The following is a 16,746-nucleotide window of genomic DNA, read 5'->3' as shown; positions in this document are numbered from 1 at the left end:
AGGTTTGACCGGGTTTTACCAAAACGGTGAGTATTTAAAGTAATTCACTGACCGCTGGCTCTTTAACCTTCCTCTCTCATCCCTCTCTTCATAATGGATGCTTCAGTGAGTTTCGATTTCGTAGATCTTCTGGTGTCTTGATTCTGATGTTGCCTCTGGCCCCAAGAAACTGGCCCCTTATCCCTCTTTAGAGACAGTCGAGAACCTCATCCTCCACGAGAAGAAGGGCAATTGTGTCCCAGTTTATGTCGAGATACCCGCCGACCTCCTCACACCATGCATGGTCTACCTACGGATTGCAAAGGATTCCAAGTACAGCTTCTTGCTCGAGTCAGTCGTCGGTGGAGAGACTCTTGCACAGTACAGTTTCATCGGTGCAGGTTCGTAAATATGATTATCCACTCGATGACATGGTTTCATGATCCTTTCCTGTGCAGATCCATTCAAAGTGATCAGAACTGGTCCCGGGCATGAAATTTCTGGCGATCCTATGGCTCCTCTCCAAAAAGAGTTAGCGGTTCATCAGTACGTTAAACTTCCGGAAATCCCCACCTTCACTGGTGGTGCTATCGGATATGTCGCCTATGACTGTATTCAACATTTCGAGCCAAAGACGAAATGCGAGTTGAAAGACGTGGTTGGCATGCCTGAAGCTATCTTCATGTTGGCCGACACACTTGTGATCTATGATCACATTTTCCAGACCATTAAAGTCGTCTCCCACGTCTTTGCCCCCAGTAACACTGGAACAGACAATCTTTCTTTTGTCTACGAGACAGCGGTTGCTAAGGCCCGACGACTCGCCAAATCATTGCTGGTGAATACAACACCTGAACCTCATCAGCCACCTATCGTGCTCGGCAAGGAAACCGTCTCAAACGTTGGACAGGCAGGCTACGAGGGCTTCGTGACTACACTAAAGGAGCACATCGTCGCTGGCGATATCATCCAAGCCGTTCCCTCACAACGTCTCGTCCGTGAAACCTCTTTGACTCCATTCAACGCCTACCGCCAACTCAGGCAGGTCAACCCAAGCCCCTACATGTTTTATTTGGACTGTGGAGACCTACAAATTGTCGGCGCCAGCCCGGAGACGATGTGCAGGGTTTCCAAGAATGTCGTCTTTAATCATGCCATCGCAGGAACAACAAAACGAGGAAAGACACCCGAAGGTAAGATACTCCGTTCTGTCACTATCATATTCGGCCTGACTTCTACAGAGGACGAAGCCCGTGGAGCTGAGCTCCTCGCCTCAGAAAAGGACAAAGCTGAGCACATCATGTTGGTCGACTTGGCTCGAAACGATGTCAACCGAGTCTGCGATCCTAAGACAGTCAAGGTTGATCACCTGATGCAGCTTGAGAAGTTCAGTCATGTCATTCACATAACGTCTCAAGTATCAGGCAAATTACGACCTGGTTTGACGAGGTCTGTGGCATTGGTACTCCGTTTACAATTATCTACTGAAGTTATTTCGGCAAGATTCGATGCGTTCCGTTCCATCTTCCCCGCTGGCACTGTCTCTGGCGCACCCAAAATTAAGGCCATCGAAATTATCCACTCGTTAGAGAAGGAGCGTCGTGGTGTCTATGCTGGTGCTGTCGGCCGATGGGACTTTGCTGACGATGAAATGGATACCTGTATCGCTATACGGACCATGACTTTCAAGGACGGCAAGGTCTATCTGCAAGCTGGTGGTGGTATTGTGTACGACAGTGTGGAGTTTGATGAGTACATGGAGACGATCAACAAGCTAGGAAGCAACGTTCGGACTTTGGACGCAGCAGAAAGTGAGTGGTCCTTTTTTTGAAGGTTTCCAAGTTAATCACGCCCATTACCAGAATATTGGTATGAGTCACAAAACTCGGTATAGAAATTCCCGATTTGTGTATCGAAACGCATTTGTATATGATATATGTACTGTAATGGACATTAAAAATGGTTGTGGTTTTTCAACAATGACTTGCTCACGGCATGTCAATCTTTAGATGACCGTTGATTGAAAATGTAAATTGTGCATCTCGAATGAGAAAAATCGGTATCCACTAAGTGCGAACACTCTGAACACTGGGTAGATCACCTAATCTTGAGCAAAGGATTGAAGCCGACGCTCCTCTTCCTTCCGTCTGGCGAGGGCTTCTTCTTTTCGTCGCATCCGTTCCTCTTCCTCCTTCAGCCGCTTCTGTTCAGCTATCCGCATTGCAACGCCCTCCCGCCCTGCTATGCTAAGAACACCGGCAATGAGTTCTGCGGTCCGAGTACTCTCATCGTTCGCAGGTATCGGGTACATAACGAGGCGAGGGTCCACATTCGAGTCGATAATCCCAATAGTAGGTACATGCTCCAGTGCACATTCACGGATAGCGTTCATGTTAGCAATGGGGTTAAGAAGGACAACTAGATCCGGGACCACTCTCTCGCTCCTGACAACCTCGTGGCCAAACATTTGCCATTTATTGGTCAAGGTTCCGGGCAGCCAGCGGTCACCTACGTGATAACCTTGGGACCCCAATCGCTCCGCTGCTTTTTGCACGACAGGCCGCAGGTCAGGCCGTGTTCCTATGAAGACAATTTGCCCATCCGCGGAGGCTACAGCTCGTACAAGGTTCGCTGCTCTTCTCAGCAAAGGTAAAGTGTGATCCAAGTCGATGATTGTAATTCCTGCTCGTGATCCATAGGCATATGGCATGAAATTTGGGTCCATTCGCGATGAAGCGTGACCGAAGTGTGCACCGGAAGCAAGGAGAGCGGATATTGTTGTATGACGGGTCGGTTTATGGAGGGAATCGCGTAACTTCCATGTGTTGTTTCGTGTTTGAGTTGAACCGTATTGACTGAGTTCCTCGGCTGTTAGAAAGGTTAGTCGTGTGCAAGAAACAAAAGGGAAAAAAGGCGCGGCAACACGTACCCAGTGTTTTAAAGGAAGCTCTTGTAGCCTGAAATTCGACCCAGTCTTGCTCGGTTTCCAAAGATTCCCTTTCCAAATCCTGAGCTGCATCTGTTGCAATATACCGCAGAGATGTTCTGGGACAGGACCTTTTCGCAATATTCGCAAGCGAGTTTATGAGCCATGGTCGAAGAGACTGCATGGCCGGGCACTTCCTGTGGCTGTGAATTTTCAGCGTGGGCTTACCTGATCAGCGTTTTTTTTTATCAGCGTTTTTTTCACTCTCATCTTTCCTCTTCATCACCTCTCTTTAAAAAAATGTCCGCTGAAGACGTCTTCGAAGGGGCCGTTGGAATTGACCTTGGTACCACCTACTCGTATGTCTCGCTCTTTTTGCATTCCCTTTTTTGTTGGTTCCTAAAGTTTTACATCCAGCTGTGTTGGTGTCTGGCAAAACGATCGTGTGGAGATCATTGCCAATGACCGTAAGAATTATGTATCTGCCCTATTTCTAAGTTTCAGCTATATTTCCCCCAGAGGGTAACCGGACAACGCCATCCTATGTCGCTTTTTCTGCCGAGGAACGTCTGATTGGCGATGCTGCTAAAAATCAGGCTGCCATGAACCCCCGTAACACGGTCTTCGACGCAAAGCGACTTATTGGCCGTCGTTTTGAGTGAGTCTGGTCTAATGTCTCCAAGGACTGTCTAATGGTTCTCTCTCAAGTGACCCAGACGTGAAAAAGGTCTCTTCTCTGCTCATCTTCGGCCATTTTTATCACATCATCTCAACGAAAATTCTAGGACATGACTCATTGGCCCTTCGAAGTCGTTGAAAAGGACGGTTCTCCGTTGATCAAAGTTGGCTACCTTGGCGAGGACAAGACCTTCACTCCTCAGGAGATCTCTTCTATGGTATTGATAAAAATGAAAGAGATCTCCGAAGCCAAGCTTGGCAAGACTGTGAAGAAGGCTGTTGTCACGTTCGTATCCACTCGTATCCTTGTGGAGGTTATAAATTGATTTTCTATCAGTGTCCCTGCCTACTTTAACGACTCTCAACGTCTTGCCACAAAAGATGCAGGTGCTATCGCAGGTCTCGATGTTCTCCGTATAATCAACGAGCCTACTGCTGCTGCCATTGCTTACGGTCTTGACCGTCAGTCAAAAGCAGAGAAGAATGTTCTCATCTTCGATCTCGGTGGAGGAACTTTTGATGTTTCCCTCTTGAACATAAGCGGAGGTGTTTTCACTGTCAAGGCTACTGCTGGTGACACTCACTTGGGTGGTGAGGACTTTGATAACACCCTCTTGGATCACTTCAAGAACGAGTTCAAGCGGAAGTCTAAGTTCGACATTTCTGATGACCCCCGTGCTCTTAGACGTCTCCGAAGTGCCTGCGAGCGTGCCAAGAGGACCTTGTCCAGCGTCACCCAGACCACCGTTGAGGTCGACTCTTTGTACCAGGTGATTAAATTTCCGCTTGTCGCATCCTCGCGATACTCATGTACTATTCAGGGTGAGGACTTTTCGGCAAACATCACTCGTGCTCGCTTTGAGGAGATCAATGCCGTGCTCTTCAAGTCGACTCTAGAGCCTGTCGAGAAGGTTTTGAAGGATGCTAAGATGGCCCGTGATAAGGTCGACGACATTGTTCTCGTTGGTGGTTCTACCCGTATTCCCAAAATCCAGTCTCTTGTGTCGGAATACTTTGGTGGACGTCAACTCAACAAGTCCATCAACCCTGACGAGGCTGTTGCATATGGGGCCGCTGTTCAGGCTGCAGTTCTTACCGGTCAGACCTCGGAGCAGACGAAGGACCTTCTGTTACTTGATGTCGCACCCCTCTCTCTCGGTGTTGCCATGCAAGGAGACGTCTTTGGTGTCGTTGTTCCTCGTAACACCCCTATCCCCACTAACAAGTCCAGGACATTCACTACCGTCGAGGACAACCAGACCACTGTTACTTTCCCTGTGTAAGTATTCTCACCTACGGGATTGAGGGCAATAACTCATCAGGACATGTAGATACGAGGGTGAACGTACACAATGCCGTGACAACCGTCTCCTTGGAGAGTTTGAGCTCACTGGTATTCCGCCTATGCCCCGTGGGCAAGCTGAACTCGTCACAACCTTCGAGGTTGACGCCAATGGTCTGTTGAAGGTTTCTGCTCAAGACCGTGCCTCGGGTCGGAAGGCTTCCATCAGTAAGCTGACCATGTTCTCTTTCCTTAATTTGCTTTATTATGATCATTCCTACAGGCATCACAAATTCTGTTGGCCGTCTATCCTCAGTTGAGATTGACCAGATGATCAAGGATGCTGAACAATTTAAGATGGCCGACAAGGAGTTCTCAGCTCGCCACGAAGCCAAGTCCGATCTTGAGGCTTACATTCACCAAGTCGAGGAAACTATTACATCCCCAGAGATTGGCATGAAGCTTAAGCGTGGAGCTAAGACTCAGGTCGAGGCTGAACTTGCTCGTGCACTTGAGAAGTTGGAGATTGAGGACTCGTCGGCGGATGAGTTGAAGAAGGCACAACTAGGAATCAAGCGAGCGCTCCAGAAAGCGACTGCGGGCATCCGGTAAAAAAAAAGTGATATCACGTAGCTCAATGTTCCTTCTTTGTATCTTTTGTCCATTTATTGTTTTGCTCTCTGCTTCAGTCACTTTATATCGTTATCCCACCGTGAAATGTATAACACATTGCCTCGTTGGAATGTAATAGATGCAGCAGGCGGTGCCCGTCTGGGGAAGGAATATCGTGACTACGTCGAAGAAACGGCCTTGTGAACTCTAAGAGCTATCTCCAGTGTCCACAGCTCTTCATCGGCACCATCACAGAGGGCTTTGTCTGCTTCCGCGAAAATCAAAGTGCATGCTGATTTCTGTCGAGCCTGCAGCGATGGATGCATGACAACTACATCGTGAACCTTGCAGAAAACATTGAGCTAGATTCGTTGAATGTGAGTCAGTTCTTACCTGAGAAAGGACTTGAGTGGCAGAATACCCCTCCCGACTTATTTCCTTTGCTTTCCTTTTTATGGCGTCGAAACGAGTTGTTTTCGGTTGTTCGTCGTCTATGTCCATAGTCCCGGGAACTTCGATACCAAGAACTCGAACAAAGTCATTGATAACATCGTCAGGTACTATCCCCGCTATTTCTTGGATATCTCGAGGAGTGATACGAGTGGGAGGTTGTGTTGAAGCGGAGAGACGATGAGCTGTTTGCAAATAGGTGATAGCACGTCGAAGATCACCAGAAGAATTAGTAATGAGTGCGTTGACGACATCGTCTTCCATATTAATATGCTCCGCGCTTGCGATTTGTGATAATCTGCTAAAGGAAGATTTCTGGTCAAGAGGAGTAAATCGAAATTTGGAGCAACGCGATGCGAGGGGTTCTATTATTCTGGAGGGGCAATAGATTACCAGTGGAAATTTGGAGGGCGTAAACCGAATACCTTGTAACATAGTTACACACCAGGCAAAACCGTGTTATTCGAGCATACGTCTCCATTATCCTACGCAAGGCACCTTGTGCATCCTGTGTCATTGAATCTGCTTCATCAAGAATAATGATTTTATATGGCGGACACGAATATTCCCTTCCATCTGAAGAGACCATCTTCGCCCGAGGTGTTTGACGCGCGAAATTCTTTATCTTCTCACGTACAATGGATATGCCACGCTCATCCGATGCATTTAATTCGAGAACGCGACTGCGAAAGTTATCTGGTCTGAAGAGCAATCAAGGAATAAATAAATATGCCTCTGAAAGGTTAAGAACTACGCACCCGAAAAGTTGTCTTGCTAATGCAAGAATTGTCGACGTCTTTCCTGTTCCTGGAGGACCATAAAACAGCATATGAGGAAGCTATCACGAGTAATGAGAGGGGTTGACGAATAATAGTTCTGTTTCAAGACAGACGTTTGAGGATGAGAGAGCTTTCCGGAGAACGGCCATCGTATGTTGCTGAGCCGACACGTCGTCAATGGTTTTGGGGCGGCTTAGAAGGGGTTGAGTGAAAAGTCGACCATGAAAGTGGGACGCGTACTATTTCTCAACCCATGGTTGAAGCTCTGGATCAAGAACATGTTTTGCTGTTGATTTTGCCTTCTGGGCTTGAGGTTTGAAGAAAGACATCCAGAAGAATGTGGGTGCGAGGATAGAGTGTGTTCAGGTGTCACGAACACGTTACAGTAACATGCACGCGTGTGTTCCCACGATTGACGCGGTTGGTCTCAACCTCCATTTTTCCTCGAAAGACCTCCTCACCTGTAATGGCTAACGCGGACACCAACAAAGGTTCTTAACTCTGCCTTTAATTACACTGGTTATTTTTGATTCTGATAATAAAAATAGCCAGTAATCCAGGTGAATCCTCAACCACCATTACGTCGTCACTCCAATTGACCGTCACCTAGAAAAACGGTCACAGAAGCAGGCTATTGCAGAGATTAAGAATGGGAAGATCATTTTCAAACAGAAGCCTTATCTACTCGATAAACATTCAGAGACACTGCAGGGTGAGCTCCACGCGTTCTTGTCCAGCGCGTTGCGATGAAATTTGAGTTTATTCATCTAGAGCTCGTCAAATTTCGCGAGTTGATTTCAGCTCGCCTGAGATCGAAATTACCAATGTCAGAGCTGCAAGATGAATATAAGCCGCTGGTCGTCAAAATGGCACATGAAAGGCATGTCGGTCAACTCACCCAAGCGTCAATATGAAGGCCTGACCCTTCGCGTGCAGCGACAAGTCATTGACTTCCATAGCAAAACAAATACATTCTCAGCTTCTTCTCATCGACGAAGAGGAAGGTGAATCCTTCGACTCGGCGGCGATTACTCAAATATTCCCCGTGTCGATCATCGAGGAAGCTATCCAGACGACTATGAATCGGAATAATTATGGGATTGAATTGGATTCCGCCGCTAAGATACCGAACGGGCTTTGTGTATGGCGATGGGAGGCGAAGGAACCTTACAAACATTATCTTCCAAAAACCACGCTCGAAAAGGTGGCTAGTAGAATTGTAGAAAGAGCCCATGTGAGTTTCAAAATCATGGCCTTTTTAACTTCGCTGACATACGGACTAGGCGAAGACAGAACTTCTTGCATCCTTCAATAGTCTTTCTGAAGTCGAACGGAACGCTCTGATACCCTACCGAGGGGCTGCAGCTAAGGAAGCTAGAACATCTGAAGATTCCCTTTCAGTTTTAACGATGGAGCAATCCTCCTCAACGGAACCTCAGGGTGGGGGAAGTGGTTCCAAGAGCAATGAAGCCAACAACGTATACTTTTCTTGCTTGGCGATGGCGAGACTATAACTCATTTGCTCTTGTAGTCCGAGGGAACCAAGGTCAAGCCAAAGAAGGTTGAAAACCCTGAACGCCTTGCTAAAGTGTGTGTGTTCCTCACTGCGTTTCCCAATCTTTACACCTTTTACAGGAAAGAAAGCAAAACGACGCACAAAAATCGCTCATGGCCAACTTCTTCGCCAAATCCAAGCCAGGACACGGCGTAGCTGTTGGCAAAAAAGCCAGTTCCTCGAGCAATGATACCTCGGATTTTGAGAAGACTTTCAAGCCATTTGTGCGGAAGAAGGACGCTGAAATAGCCGCGGTGAACTCGTTTCTCAGGCGCAAAAAACGACAACCAACCGGGACCAACAAAGTTGTCATCGTCTTGGATTCTGATGACGAACATGTGGATGCTCCTGGTAATAGCCGATCTGTTAGCCAGCTGAGCGTGAGCGGTCAGTGCATCATCCATTTCTTGAATCTCTTCTGGAACACGTTTGAACACGTTTGATATCAGAACGGTATTACGATGCCTTTTCCGCTCTGCCGGAACGCTCTCTCTATTGCCCCCCTCGATCTACTGGAACCTCACCCTGCTACAAGACGTATCATTCCCCTTCTGTACGAGAGTTGATGAAACAGCTCTCAGAAGCTGAACTCACAGACGACACATCTGCCGTCCGCTCGATAACTCACCAATTGGCCGATCGAGATATCTTTCCCGCCAAGGTACTGATTTTCCATGAGGATAATCGACCAGGTTACTTCGGTACTTGGACCCGAAGCTCTCACATCGTGGGATCTCGGACACCTTTCGCAAGAGACGTTCTGGACATTGACTACGGGTATGACAGTGGCGAAGACTGGGACGAGGGTGACTGCGCTGGAGGTGCTGATGATGTTGTAGATGACGAAGATGACGAACAAGACTCTGAAACACAGGATTCGGACATAGACGATTGGTTGGTCGATGATGATGAGGTAGAACGGGCAGTACCTCCTTCGAGCGATCTTGACCTTCCGGATGTTTCTTTCCCAAACAAACGCAAGGCCGAGGACGATAAGAAAGCGTCCAAGAAGCGCAAAGTGGTCATACCACTTGTTCCTTACGCTAAGGGCCCTAGTTGGGAGGGTCTTATCGGTGAATGTAAGGAAAGTATTCTCGGTCCATATCAGATACGGTTTCTCAACGGTAAGTTGCCTCTGCTTGCCTTCTTACTATACTTATCGCTCAATTTCAGATGCTTCTTACTCATTGGACCCGTTTTCTTTTGTCTCGTCTGTCAATGAGACAACGAAGGTCCAGCGAACTGATGTCTTTGCTGTGCCTTCACTTCCCATTCGCGCTGTGGCGGACCGCGCCAATTCCATTCCTCCTAATACTGCTGTCAAGAAAGGAGCATCTGCAGCGCCGAAGACCAGTTTCCCCGAAGATCATCTCCCTGTTCTCCTGGACAAGGTGAACAGACTCCAGAGTAGCAATCTTACACTCATAGTCGAAACTGTCTTTCAAGAGCTTCGCGTTCATAAAGTCAAGAAAAACGCTATCGAAGCCAAAATTAAGGAGGTTGGGATGAAGTGCAGGGAACGGAGATATTGGGTGATCAGGGACAAGAGTACTGTTGGCACTGATAATACAACAGCGTCGTAACGATCTTACTTGTATGTTACATCTCAACCATTTATGTGAATAGTAGCTGCCACCTGTAGATCCTAGTGGTAACAGCTGGGCAGATGTATGGACTTACGACATTGTTCTCATTATGATGCCGCTAGTTTCCATAACCTTCTGGTAGTATCCTCGTCTGACATTCCTTCATCCAAGTGGAACGAGTGTATATCGCCGGATTGAGAACCTAAGAGTGTTCAGTAAATTACGTGCCAGATTAGCGAGAAGGGAACGTGCGTATGAGTATTCTCTTGATGGTACCGTCTTTCTCCATCAACGGTTCAAACCCTAGACCCTTGTACATCGTCAATCGAAGGCTACACAAAAGCTTGGATTAGAAATGGAACAAGGTCAGAGGATTAAGAGAGAAATATTGACGCGGTACCATCCAATTCCTTCTCGTGTTCCAGTGCGGGATCATATTCCTCTAATCTTCGTGCTTCCTCTTTTAATGCGGCTAATTCAGCTTCCCGACTCGCCACTTGCTCTTCAGCATCACTTATGGATTTCTTGAGCGATAGAAGAGACCGGTCAAGTTCATTAATTGCAGCAACGTGAGCTTCTGCAGTGGGGACGCTTTTTGCACGGGTTGAAGAAGTTCGAGCGGCCTCTAAGATTCTGGCAAGAGCTGGCGCAACGGACATGAGAAGAAGAAGTGAACAGAGCAGAATCCGACGGCGTACTCTTCAAATGTGAATGTGCATCCTGTATTTCCTTTTGACGGTTGGCTTCCGACACCCTCAACTTGTCTTCCGCAGTGGCGATAGTCATGAAATCATCGTCCGGATCTATCATCTCGGTCATCTGCTTGATAACGCCTCGAATAGCTTCACTGAGAGTTGGGTGGTTTGAATTCGTCAAGAGGGAATGCGAGGACCAACGTACATCTCTGGAGATTCAGAAATCATTTGTTTGAGATGAAGGTAGAGAGCAAAAGCACTATGATAGTTGTATATTATGATTGGCCATCGATATCCTTACTATCCTCACTATCTTCCTCTTCCTCGCCCTCACTTTCGTCGTCGTCCTCGCTTTCGCTGTCCTCTTCGTCTGTATCGTAGAACTTGTCCAAGTCAGTCCAGACGCCTTTGGCACCACCCACGCTTTTCGGACCGCTTCCGGTCGGCGACGATCCGTGGGCCGGAGTAAGGACCACCGGAGACGGACGTGAAGAAATTGACAACGGCACGGGCGTCGGAGGCGGAAGAGCATCCTCCGGAGAGTCCCTTAACGAAGGTTCGACTCCTTGCTCAAGCCAATCCGGTAATATCGACTCTGGCGCCAACAACTTACCGGTCACTATTCCCAACGAGCCAATCGTACCCATTGCTTGATCTGGTGGTGGTCAGGTCAAACTTCTGATGTCCACAAGAAAGCAAACGAGTCTTTTACTTTGGGAACAAGCGTCGTCCTCGTCAACCACTGGGGCTTTGCCACCGAACAGGACCAGCTTGATTTGTTCTATCCGCAAAACAACACCTCCTCTATCTTCCTCCTCGTCAACGCTGTTCGTTCCTGATGGCAAAACACCTCTGACAAGAGACGATATCATTCGCCCACGATCTCGTACATCGTAGTCCAGGTCATAGCGAGCGAGGGAAAAAACGTAACGACCAAGAAGCTGAAGCCTTGGCTCATCTGGACAAAGGACGACCAGTTTCGCAGCAAGAATCACGATCTGCAGCCTGACAGACGGGGCCTGAGATAAAAAGAACAAAAAAATCAGTCTGATATGGTTATTACAATGACGGAGAATTTGAGGACCTCGGTGCTGAAAGATTTCGCGGTCTTTCTGAGTACATCTGGTGCCCAAGAAGTGACGCCAGAGGGACCTCCACTCGATTCGTTGGAAGCAGAATATTCACCGACGAGCCAAACGATGCAGGCTCGGGCGTTGGGGTGCCGAATGTCGTCAATTTTGTGTGCTAGTTCAGAAATGATAGCCAAAGCCACATTTGATGAACCCCCATGAGGGTTTGAGTTTGAGGTAGTGAACAGCCGTCGTTGTACAAGGGTCTTGAGGACAAGGACAGCACTGCTAACCACGGTGTCTCAAAGTAAAGATTGAGTATCAAGAACGATCCAGTACAAGGTAACTAACCATATTCAGTTTTAATCATCCCGATGAGCGCCGTGAGACATTGTTGCATGCATTCTGGAATCAAGATGGCACACCGCCCGATAGCCTTGATACTGTCCGAAACGACCTCATCGGACGCATCGTCGGCGTAGTCCTGTTGTTGCGCAATCAATCGTTATTCCGATTTCGACGGAAAAGTCCTTACAATGAGTTCGCGCAGAATGGCCTGGTGGTTGTCGTATTGGAGCAGCTGAAGAAGCATCGCAATTTTCATCCTCTTTGTAACAGTAATATCCTCCGAATAGAGGTAAAAGCGAGAGTAATAGCTAGTAAAAAGAGTCTGGGAAGAGAGATTATCTCAATAGTATAGATTACTCGAGTAATGGCAGAACATACATTAGCTGTACGTGCAATGACGAGGATATACGTCAGGACCACACGTTCAACCTCTTGAGACGTTTGAAGGAGACGAAGGAGAGGCTGGACAAATTGGCGATGCTCTGTAGGGAGTCCAACACACCAGAAAACGCGTGTGGCAGCTAGTACGACAGCAGAATTACGACTCTGGAAAAGAGGTTGAGCAGAATTCAGAAGAAGCTTTATGTCTGAATTAACATCTTCTCCATTCGGGGTCTCTATCGGCCGCGGTAGCATGGTTCTGGCATAGCGTAACAGAAGTCCCAAAAGGTCGACCTGCCCCCACTCATCTACGTCGACTAATATTCGGCACAGCCGTCGATAATGTTGGTGTAGTAGATCAAGACGGGTGGGGCAGACGTACTGAAAGGCTATGGAAACGCTTCCTATGGACAACGGAGAGCGATCTCGAAGAAGATTGGTGATGATTTCAATGAGTGAGGGTAGATGGCTATCGTCTAGGCTGTTCGTAAACGTCGTTAGAAAAATGGGTGTCTTGATCATTCGATGATAGGCTCACTCATAAGCTTTGCAGGCGGCTAGTGCTGCGACCTTCCTCACATACGGGCTCACATCAGCAGAACATTTCTTTATGGCCATGAGGACCACATTCCCGATCATCGGTACTCGTATTCCACTCAGGACTCGTAAAGCCATGGCTCTTATAAGAGGGTTGCTGTCTGAAAGATCTTTCTGGAAGGTGTTGATGGACAAAAGAGCAAGATCGGGATCCTGCTCGGCGTAACGAAGAAGATAGATGTACACGAGCTTCCTGATTTCAAGGCTGGGCGAGGCAACGTTTTTGACAACTTGTGCAAAATACTCCGATACGTTCCGACCTTTAGAAATGAGCTAGCGACTGCTATTAGACCAGATGGGAAGGTAATGAGTAAATTGACAAGGCCAGCTCACCGCTATCAGCCTTTTCATAGCATCGAGTTTCTCCCGGTCACTATTTGAGTCCAGCTGCTTCCGTAGATTTTTAATTTTGTCTTCCGTCAAATCGAAGTAGGCGGAGTTGAGGCGAGTGACAGATATATCTCTAGTATGCTCAGAGAGGGATTCCTGCACCCGCATCCGTAAACGCGAAGCATTTTCGGTTATTGTATTTATGTAGTCAGCTCCGCTCTAGATTGAAGGTGGGGATGCGGATTGATAGATGTCAATGAGACTCACCATAAGGAACGACAAGGAGAAACGACGAAGCTGAGCGCCATCACGTGCGATGACAGTGGCACTTCCCTAAGTTGTACTCCTGAAGTGGACTGCCAATCGACTGTCAATCTCATCCATACCATCTGGAATCACTTTATCAGGGGTTCGAGCATGAATTTATTTCCTCGTTTTCGACGACAAAGTCATTCATCAAACACTTCGAATACTACAACTCTCCCCGTAGAAACACCGTCATTGCAAGCGATACAGCGGAGAATTCATCCAAATCTCAACACCTTGGCAGCTGAGTTAACATCATCCACCCCAGAAACGATACTTTCACCACAAATTTCCTTGAAGCCTTGGATTCCTAAAAAAGTCCAAGGTAACGTTGCACACCACATTCAGGAATCACAGTCTCCAGAGCCCAGGACACCGACGCCGACGACAGGTTCCCGATTGCCCATACCCGCACGGTCCAGCTCGTCTCTTGCATCCCATAATACAAGAGAAACCACGGACAATACATCACCAACCGCTTCAACTCCTCCTCAAACTGGAAGTTCTGTCATTCGCCGGATTGTTTCCCTGTCGCGTCCTCTAAACGTTCGACCTCCCTCAGCTTGGAATAGCCTAGCAAAACGAAGAAAATCTCGACGCCCGAATGCAATCCCCCATGCCTCAGACTTTGGCAACTCAAGCGATAACGATACTCCATCACATTCGCGAAAGACGTCGGAAACACCTCATACTCCTGACGACTCGGTCGAGCGATTTCCAGGCGATGAGACTTCCCATAGTCGCTCTTCCTCCAATACACAGCCAAAGAACCTATCTCCAAACGAAAAACCCTCCTGCAGTCTTCGAACCGCGTCACCACCTCATTCAACTACATTCACTTTTGGGCGAAAAGGACCATCGGGCCCAAACAGTCCAGATGTTCTGCCACCACCGCTAAGGCCAGCGTTGAATTTGAGCCTCTTCAGTGGTTTAGCCGACGCTGTTGATCTTGACCATAGTTTTCGTTTCAAACTGCCGCGCACGGCTGTTTCCATGCCCATGTTAAACCCCCAACAGTCGACTAGTGACGAAGAAGAAAATTCGAATGTTCATGTTGATGGTAGAATGAAAAGATTCATAGGACTTCCAGAGAACGAGAGGAAGATGAGCCGAAGCGCAAGTGTTGATCATAGTAGTTCAAGGCGAGTTCATGACGACAACCGTGTCAATCAGAGCCACGTGAGTACCACATGTTTTTCCTGTACCTTGTCTTTACTCCCGCCCCCCCCCCACACTCGAGCTGTTCTCTTCTTTACGCCGTTTCCTCCAATTTTCCTTAATTCGTTGTTTCTGCGCGCTCATTATAATAATTTGCAAACCAGAGAGTCTTGGGGGAGTCGGGGACCAGAACTCGATCACTTTATCTAGACGGTCCTTTCGGTACGTGTTACCACGCTTCTTTCAGATACGATTTCATTTTCATTCTGCACAGACGATTCGAACCGCGAACCCGTTGATCTAGAATCCCTGAGATACCATCTCTTCAACTCCTTTCGCCACGGTGATCCTGAAAATTCTGGTTCCGAGATGCCGTCCGGCCTCGACTACACGCTTCGAAGCCTTTCTTCAAGAGACGTAGAAATCTCTGAAGACCGGTCAGAGGTTGCTTTGGACTCAGATCAGAACACTCGTGCTAGCGCAGGTCAACCCGCCCCCACCTCACCTTTAAAATTAGCCACCTCTGCCAACCACCTTCCACAAATTTCTCAAAGTGCCCCTTCTACGGCCAACTCCAGAACTTTTCCAAACCCGCAAACGCCCTCTCAGTCCAAAGGAAAGCGGAAGGCAGATGAAGTAGAGGCAGGTGGAAACACCCCTCCCGAAGCCAGAAAACAGAAGGCAACATTTGCTAACGATCCTCGCCGTAAGTGCTTTCTTCCTATACACCATCACTGTTGTTAAGCATGGCCTTACTCAACAGCGCATCGTATTTCAGGGGCATCAGGATCGTCGGCACCTTCGTCCTATACCCGCAAAAAGGCAAGACTGTCAGCACCAAGTTCTGCTGTGGCCATGCCGGCGGTTGGGGAGGGGTCGGATGGCGGTGTTGACTTAGGGCCACCATCTCAAAATGACCCTAATAGGCATGCGGGTAATACTGGATCGTGGTCACGAGGTAGTCGAACTGGAGGTGCACCACCCCACAGGACACCATCTAGAATATCCCAGGGGAGTGAACACCATCCCAACAGAGCAGCATCGGCCTCCCAACATCGAGGACCATCTCGTCAGTCTAATCACCCCCCACCAACGTCCTCCAGGGTACCGTCAAGACGAGGAAGTATCTCGCAAGTCTCGATACCGATTTCTGCCCTTATTTCTCCCCATGCTCCATCCATATCCACAAATGGGAGGCCAAATACATTCCATATGCGTGATCCGAGGAAACCGCCCAGGATACAGCCGACGCCGTGGTCCCTATCATTTCCTCAAGTCGGGTATGGAGAGAAACTTTTTCTTCTCGACCGCCTGGAGATTTGGTCGAAGATGGGTTTCTCATCAGCGCGAAACCGTGCTGGGGAAGATGAAGAAGGGCAGAGGGAACCCAACGTTGAATTGATAGGATGGACCGAAAGCGGGGGCAGCCCTCTTCATGCGTGGCTTTTTTTCATAGGGTTTGTTTTGTTCCCTGTGTGGTGGGCCGCTGCAATATTGGCAATTCCAAGAACGAGAAGGATCGGTGCCGAACAAGAAGAGAAAAAAATGACGTTAGATGATCCTCAAGTCGAACATGGTATGCGGAACCTTCATGTCATGGCATTCCCGCTGACTCGAGCCTCAATAGATGCTACGTCTTGGAGACGGCGGTGTAGAATCATGGCCATTGTCTCTCTTTTCACATACGTCCCATTCATAGTACTCGTCGCAGTCTTCGCTCGACGACGATGATTTAATGTCTCTCTACCGCTTCGATCCATATCCAGCCGGACTTGTACATTAGTTCACCGTCTGTTGTATCATCATATTCAAAATGGGTCCCTGTCTCTGCCATCTCGCTTACCCCCACTAATATGTACCTCACACTCCTTTCGATCGTCTCTCTTTTACTTATTGTTTCCATTCCTCCCCGTAATACAATTCTCTGTTGTTCGCGTATTGCACCCTTACCGTTTCATCAGATATCTTAGTATATGCCCTCAGCATACGACGAGTTGCCTTGCGAGTTGTCTTG

General features: G+C 48.0%; 8 protein-coding genes across 8 annotated transcripts; 4 read left to right on the top strand and 4 right to left on the bottom strand.

The window, feature by feature from the left end:
* Positions 1-18: 18 nt before the first annotated feature.
* On the top strand, positions 19-1,911 carry E1B28_008643 (uncharacterized protein). The gene is made up of 6 exons (XM_043153467.1): positions 19-105; positions 167-380; positions 438-1,172; positions 1,221-1,428; positions 1,483-1,790; positions 1,842-1,911. The coding sequence occupies exons 1-6, from the start codon at positions 94-96 to the stop codon at positions 1,871-1,873; spliced, it is 1,509 nt and encodes a 502-aa protein (XP_043008751.1). The 5' UTR covers positions 19-93; the 3' UTR covers positions 1,874-1,911.
* On the bottom strand, positions 1,882-3,089 carry E1B28_008642 (uncharacterized protein; the record flags this gene model as incomplete). Its single annotated transcript, XM_043153466.1, has 3 exons — positions 1,882-1,920; positions 1,972-2,847; positions 2,909-3,089. The coding sequence occupies 2 exons, from the start codon at positions 3,087-3,089 to the stop codon at positions 2,081-2,083; spliced, it is 948 nt and encodes a 315-aa protein (XP_043008750.1). The 3' UTR covers positions 1,882-1,920; positions 1,972-2,080.
* An 84-nt stretch (positions 3,090-3,173) lies between these two features.
* SKS2 (Heat shock protein sks2) lies at positions 3,174-5,477 on the top strand (the record flags this gene model as incomplete). Its single annotated transcript, XM_043153465.1, has 9 exons — positions 3,174-3,264; positions 3,323-3,372; positions 3,425-3,563; positions 3,614-3,632; positions 3,691-3,869; positions 3,921-4,353; positions 4,405-4,862; positions 4,915-5,093; positions 5,149-5,477. Exons 1-9 carry the CDS (start codon positions 3,206-3,208, stop codon positions 5,475-5,477), a joined length of 1,845 nt encoding a protein of 614 aa, XP_043008749.1. The 5' UTR covers positions 3,174-3,205.
* A 163-nt stretch (positions 5,478-5,640) lies between these two features.
* On the bottom strand, positions 5,641-7,065 carry E1B28_008640 (uncharacterized protein). The gene is made up of 6 exons (XM_043153464.1): positions 6,947-7,065; positions 6,820-6,898; positions 6,686-6,765; positions 6,353-6,628; positions 5,871-6,300; positions 5,641-5,821 (listed from the first exon to the last, which is right to left on the bottom strand). Exons 1-6 carry the CDS (start codon positions 7,033-7,035, stop codon positions 5,657-5,659), a joined length of 1,119 nt encoding a protein of 372 aa, XP_043008748.1. The 5' UTR covers positions 7,036-7,065; the 3' UTR covers positions 5,641-5,656.
* A 107-nt stretch (positions 7,066-7,172) lies between these two features.
* On the top strand, positions 7,173-9,844 carry E1B28_008639 (uncharacterized protein; the record flags this gene model as incomplete). The annotated part of the gene is made up of 10 exons (XM_043153463.1): positions 7,173-7,197; positions 7,255-7,266; positions 7,317-7,418; positions 7,478-7,586; positions 7,643-7,940; positions 7,990-8,184; positions 8,238-8,294; positions 8,342-8,648; positions 8,711-9,385; positions 9,435-9,844. 10 exons carry the CDS (start codon positions 7,173-7,175, stop codon positions 9,842-9,844), a joined length of 2,190 nt encoding a protein of 729 aa, XP_043008747.1.
* A 110-nt stretch (positions 9,845-9,954) lies between these two features.
* On the bottom strand, positions 9,955-10,770 carry E1B28_008638 (uncharacterized protein; the record flags this gene model as incomplete). Its single annotated transcript, XM_043153462.1, has 5 exons — positions 9,955-10,049; positions 10,100-10,179; positions 10,241-10,490; positions 10,546-10,694; positions 10,748-10,770. The coding sequence occupies 5 exons, from the start codon at positions 10,768-10,770 to the stop codon at positions 9,955-9,957; spliced, it is 597 nt and encodes a 198-aa protein (XP_043008746.1).
* Positions 10,771-10,817: 47 nt separating this feature from the next.
* On the bottom strand, positions 10,818-13,538 carry E1B28_008637 (uncharacterized protein; the record flags this gene model as incomplete). Its single annotated transcript, XM_043153461.1, has 9 exons — positions 10,818-11,197; positions 11,255-11,561; positions 11,627-11,913; positions 11,964-12,096; positions 12,148-12,282; positions 12,339-12,822; positions 12,880-13,211; positions 13,272-13,487; positions 13,536-13,538. The coding sequence occupies 9 exons, from the start codon at positions 13,536-13,538 to the stop codon at positions 10,818-10,820; spliced, it is 2,277 nt and encodes a 758-aa protein (XP_043008745.1).
* A 147-nt stretch (positions 13,539-13,685) lies between these two features.
* Positions 13,686-16,463, top strand: E1B28_008636 (uncharacterized protein; the record flags this gene model as incomplete). The annotated part of the gene is made up of 5 exons (XM_043153460.1): positions 13,686-14,753; positions 14,897-14,954; positions 15,007-15,438; positions 15,496-16,308; positions 16,360-16,463. The coding sequence occupies 5 exons, from the start codon at positions 13,686-13,688 to the stop codon at positions 16,461-16,463; spliced, it is 2,475 nt and encodes an 824-aa protein (XP_043008744.1).
* Between the last annotated feature and the right edge of the window lie 283 nt (positions 16,464-16,746).

The sequence above is a fragment of the Marasmius oreades genome, chromosome 5, assembly GCF_018924745.1.
Source record: "Marasmius oreades isolate 03SP1 chromosome 5, whole genome shotgun sequence".
Taxonomy (NCBI): Eukaryota; Fungi; Basidiomycota; class Agaricomycetes; order Agaricales; family Marasmiaceae; genus Marasmius; species Marasmius oreades.
The sequence above is the reverse complement of the archived record's forward strand: the minus strand, read 5'-3'. Positions and strand labels throughout refer to the sequence as shown.

Coding starts and splice junctions, on each gene's coding strand:
- E1B28_008643 (XM_043153467.1), top strand. Junction 1,173..1,220: donor ACGAGGAAAGACACCCGAAG/GTAAGATACTCC, acceptor TGACTTCTACAG/AGGACGAAGCCCGTGGAGCT. Junction 1,429..1,482: donor TTACGACCTGGTTTGACGAG/GTCTGTGGCATT, acceptor TATTTCGGCAAG/ATTCGATGCGTTCCGTTCCA.
- E1B28_008640 (XM_043153464.1), bottom strand. CDS start 7,035: ATGTCTTTCTTCAAACCTCAAGCCCAGAAGGCAAAATCAACAGCAAAA. Junction 6,766..6,819: donor AAGCTCTCTCATCCTCAAAC/GTCTGTCTTGAA, acceptor TACTCGTGATAG/CTTCCTCATATGCTGTTTTA. Junction 6,301..6,352: donor GTGTGTAACTATGTTACAAG/GTATTCGGTTTA, acceptor TTGCCCCTCCAG/AATAATAGAACCCCTCGCAT.